The sequence below is a fragment of the Volvox carteri genome (assembly GCF_000143455.1).
Source record: "Volvox carteri f. nagariensis unplaced genomic scaffold VOLCAscaffold_15, whole genome shotgun sequence".
In the NCBI taxonomy this organism is placed as follows: domain Eukaryota; kingdom Viridiplantae; phylum Chlorophyta; class Chlorophyceae; order Chlamydomonadales; family Volvocaceae; genus Volvox; species Volvox carteri.
Genome location: NW_003307558.1, coordinates 765,212 through 769,412, shown reverse-complemented (window position 1 = coordinate 769,412; position 4,201 = coordinate 765,212). Strand labels below are relative to the sequence as shown.

The window sequence follows — 4,201 nt, the reverse complement described above, 5'->3', positions numbered from 1 at the left end:
CGTCAGCACCCCTGTCGCCGCCGCTGCCTGCCGTACCATTGCCTTCCTTACGGGCCGCCGCCGCCACCGCCGCCAAGTGTGGGCCCCTTCCCTCACCTCGTTCCATGAACTCTTCTGGAGAGGTAGTTGTGGTAGTTGTGGTAGTTGTGGTAGTTGAGGGTTTCTGGTGTACCTCGGGGCCGCCGGGTGAAAGCCCTGCATCGTCGTACAATTTCAATAGGGTCTTGTTTTCCGGAGCTGCCTGTTGGGCGCATGTACTAACTAACAACAACCGCCAGTGTACGATACTTACCACCACCTCCCCCGAACCGCGAGATTGGGCTCAGGAAGTTGCCACCGCCGCCGCCACCGCCGCCGCCACCTTCCTCCGCTGGCGCTCCCGCCGCTGCCGTACCTCCCCCACATCCGTACCTGCTGCTTCCATCCGCTCCCCTGATTCTAAACTCCACGCCCTCCAGCTGGGCGAGGTCGGTTAGGCCGTCGGGGTGTTCCGAGTACCTGTGTGTGTTGCCGTAACGCCGTACATCGGGAGGGGGGGGAAAAGGGGAAGAGGGGGAAAGACGAACCACGAACGAGGATAAGAGAAGTGGGGAAATTAGGAGAGCAAAGAACGCGGCTGGGGGACGCGGGGGGTTAGAGAGCTAAACCAGTCAACAGAGTCAAACCAACCAACCAACCAACTAACCGACCGACGGCACAATACACAGCAGCCCTGTCCCCTCTCCAGCCTTGAAAAAGACATTTTAGGACCCACCCAAAACCCAATGTACGGACGTACCAGGCCTCGAAGGTGCTGTACAGGGACAGCATCGCGGCTCGCCCCGTAAGGCCCTCGCAGACCCGGACGCGGCGGCGGTGGCGGAGGGGGGTTTGGGCGGGTTTGGCGGCGCTGGCTGGGGGGCTGCTTGCCCGCTGGTCCTGCGTACCCGCACCGCCGCCACCGCCACTGTCCGTGTTACGGGGAATCACCAAGGCGGGCGGGGCGGAAGTTGAGGTGCGGCGGGAAAACCCTGCGGGTTGGGGGATGGACAGAACACGGCCGTGTGTGTGTATATGTGTGTATGTATGTATGAATGTCATCGGATGGGCCCCGGCCGAGGAAGTGGACTCTTTGATCTGAAATCCAACAATCGGCACTTTAGTTTACTTTAATGACATCGTTTTAAGTCGCTCGGGAGCAAAATCACAATACGCGCCAGTGCACATGTACGGGGCGTAGTTAACAGGTAGATACCGTACTGCCGTACTAGTGTCCTGTTGCCGTATTGTCGTATTACCTGATGCCGCCTGGTCCGCTGCCTCCTGGCGGGCGACGACTTCCCCCGTGGCGCAGTCCAGGATGAAATCCGCCAACGATACGCCGTACGGCAGTCCAAACCCGAAGTACCCGAACCACTCGGCAGCCTGCGCCACAAGAGTATTATATGGCAGAAGAGTACGGCAATCGCGTACGGCAAAAGGACTCCCTGGGTTCTGGCTGCGGAAGACATGGCCGCGACCACATCTCCCTCCTCATGCCTATCCTCAAACCACCGCCTCCAATCTGAAACCCCATTCTTCTCACTCCCAGGTCCCCTCACCCGGGCCTGTACGACAAAGCAGGTAGTTCTGCCGTACGTGCGTGTGTCCTCTCCAAAGACAACATCCGCGGGATCCATCCACTCGCGTAGAACAATACACAATACGTACGAGAAGTACGGCACTCAGAATCGTCGTACCACATTGACACCACGTACGGCACCCCGATTCGTCGTACCAAATTGGCATCTCCATAATACATGATGTGTCCCTCTGCCAGCAGCATGACGCGGTCTAGTTGGCGGTATAGGCGGGAGGAGGGCTGGTGTATGGTGGTGATGATGGCGCGCCCGCCCGCCGCCAGCTAAGGGGTGGGGGGTGGGGGGTGGGGTGGTGGGGGAAAGACGAACCACACGCGATTGAAGCTGCTGCCAGGGCAAGATAGTAGCAAACGTAAAAACTGACCGAAAGGCGTCCGTGGCGACTGTGACGACTGTAACCTCGGGATGACGAGGTGACGTAGATGTTGGAACTCCTACCTACCTAAGCCGCCAGAAATAAAAAGCTGAATAGTATAGCCAATCCGTAAAGTAGTAGGTGTAAAAATAGTAGTGAAGGCGGCGAGTAAAATAGTGCTGACGTAAAAGTGGCGTAAAGTTGCTGGCCAGGAGAGAAGGCTGAATTGCTGATACTGAAAGGCTGCCGGTATGCAAGTGCTCCTCCCAACCCCCCAAAAAAACTAGAACGCGCGACTGACCCGACCGACCCAACTAAACTATTCCGGCTAGCCTACCGACGCCAACGCGATAAACCAAAGAAGCTCGAACCACCCTTTGGACTCACCTGGCCAGGCAGCAGGAGCAGCGGGCAAAGGCACATGCAAGGCAGAGAGGTGGGAGAGTTGTGAGCAGCGAAAGGGGGTGGTGGTGGGGGGGATGGGGCGGAAGGAGGAGGAAGTGATGCAAAACACACTGCGTGCTCGTTAGGGTGACGAGAGGTGGAGGGAGGGGTGGTAGGAGAAGTGGTCGTGTGATCATCAAGCCTTTAAGATCTTAAAAGGACGTCTTTATCGCTGTGAAGAGGGAATTTCTATTGTATTCCTGCATCAGCCCCCCCCCCCCTCCCCCCCCGGTTGACGCTTCGAACGACGTGTGTCCGTGTGTGTATTTGGGGGGGAAAGCGGGTTTCCGGACTGGTTTGAACACTGTACGACAATTGTACGACTATTCGGGAATTCATTCATTTGTACGGCAACTTGGCAGAGTACTTCCATGGACATATATACCGCATCCCGTATCCAATCCACCGAACCACCTCAACCGCCAAACCGCCAACCACCTCAACCGCCCTGGATTGCTGAGACCACAACCTCACAGCCACTAACAGAATACGTCAACCGCAACCGCTTCTCCAACCGTCAACCGCCGACTTTTCCGTACCTGCCGCAGCAATTGCACCAGGTGCAGGGCGGTAGTGGAGTCCAGTCCGCTTGTTGGCTCGTCCAACATGAGTACGGCAGGGTTGATGAGGAGCTCATGGCCCACACTGACTCGCTTACGCTCTCCCCCTGGGGGGAGGGGGTTGAGTGTGCGGGGCGGAGGGGGGGGGTACGACGAAACACACAGACGAATGAAGCAACGCAGAGATACCAGAGATAGACGGATTTAGTCCAGGAGATGACCAGGAGAAGACAAATGCTGCATTTCAGGAATGTTTACAACTGACCCGTAATGACGTTGAACCTGAGTTGTCGTCGTGTTGTCGGCGATGTGGCCGTATTGCTCGTATGGCTGCGAGACGAGCTACTCACTACCAGTTACTTACTACAGCTGCCGAGTCCAAAGTCCAGAGAAGGCAGGAGGGGAAAAAGCTGGAGAACACTACCTAGCCGCCGAAATGAAAGGAACGTCTTTTTAGAGAAAGGCAGAAGAGAAAAGCAAAGGAGACCCTGGTGATGGTGAAGTGTAGAGCAGATGGCGGCGAAGAGGAAAAGAGGAAAAGAGGAAAAGGCTTTCCCCCCTGTCAAAGGGGGAAGTGTGTACGGCACGCAGGGGGTAAGGCTGCCTGGAGGAACGTGATGGCGAAGACCCCCTAGGGGTAGAGGGGGTGTTGGAGTTCCCCAACCACACCCNCACCACATCCACCACCACACCAATACACAAAACACCCCCGTACATAACTCCCGCACTCGACCCACACATGACCTGTTACCAACAACCAACCGCCAGCCCAACTAACCCCCAACCGTCCACGTACCGGAAATACCCCGCCGGAAGAACCCCCCAATAATGGTGTCGCGACTGCGGCTCAAACCCAATCCTGCCAGGACTCCATCCACGCGACGTCGCTTCTCATCGCGGGGCATAGCCCGAGGCAGCCGCAGCAGCCCGGCGTACAGCAGGGTTTCGTACACCGTCAGCGTCTCGTACAGCACGTCGTCCTGCGTTCGTACGTATATTTGTTATTACAAATGTGAATACCCGTATTCCGTACAGATAGTTGTGGTTACTCGACAGTTACCAGCCAGCCAAGTCGCCAACCAAGAACCAACCGTAACGAATTCGGTTGAACTTTACCTTTGCCGTACACCCAAAGCTGTTGACAGTGCTAACAGCGTATCATATCACACGCCGCGCGCGCGTGTGTGTGTGTATGTGTACAGCCCCAGGATATCAGTCCCCAC

The 4,201-nt window shown here is 56.8% G+C and overlaps 1 protein-coding gene across 1 annotated transcript in view; it reads right to left on the bottom strand.

The window, feature by feature from the left end:
- VOLCADRAFT_104378 (uncharacterized protein) overlaps positions 1-4,201 on the bottom strand; it is a gene marked incomplete at its 3' end in the record, with an annotated part of 18,707 nt that overhangs the window by 5,889 nt on the left and 8,617 nt on the right. The window contains exons 9-16 of the mRNA XM_002949577.1: positions 2,958-3,085; positions 2,362-2,496; positions 1,757-1,882; positions 1,581-1,586; positions 1,278-1,404; positions 779-1,010; positions 293-498; positions 97-241 (exon numbers count right to left, since the gene is read on the bottom strand). Coding sequence (XP_002949623.1) covers positions 97-241; positions 293-498; positions 779-1,010; positions 1,278-1,404; positions 1,581-1,586; positions 1,757-1,882; positions 2,362-2,496; positions 2,958-3,085 — 1,105 coding nt within the window. The remainder of the gene's footprint in view (positions 1-96; positions 242-292; positions 499-778; positions 1,011-1,277; positions 1,405-1,580; positions 1,587-1,756; positions 1,883-2,361; positions 2,497-2,957; positions 3,086-4,201) is intronic.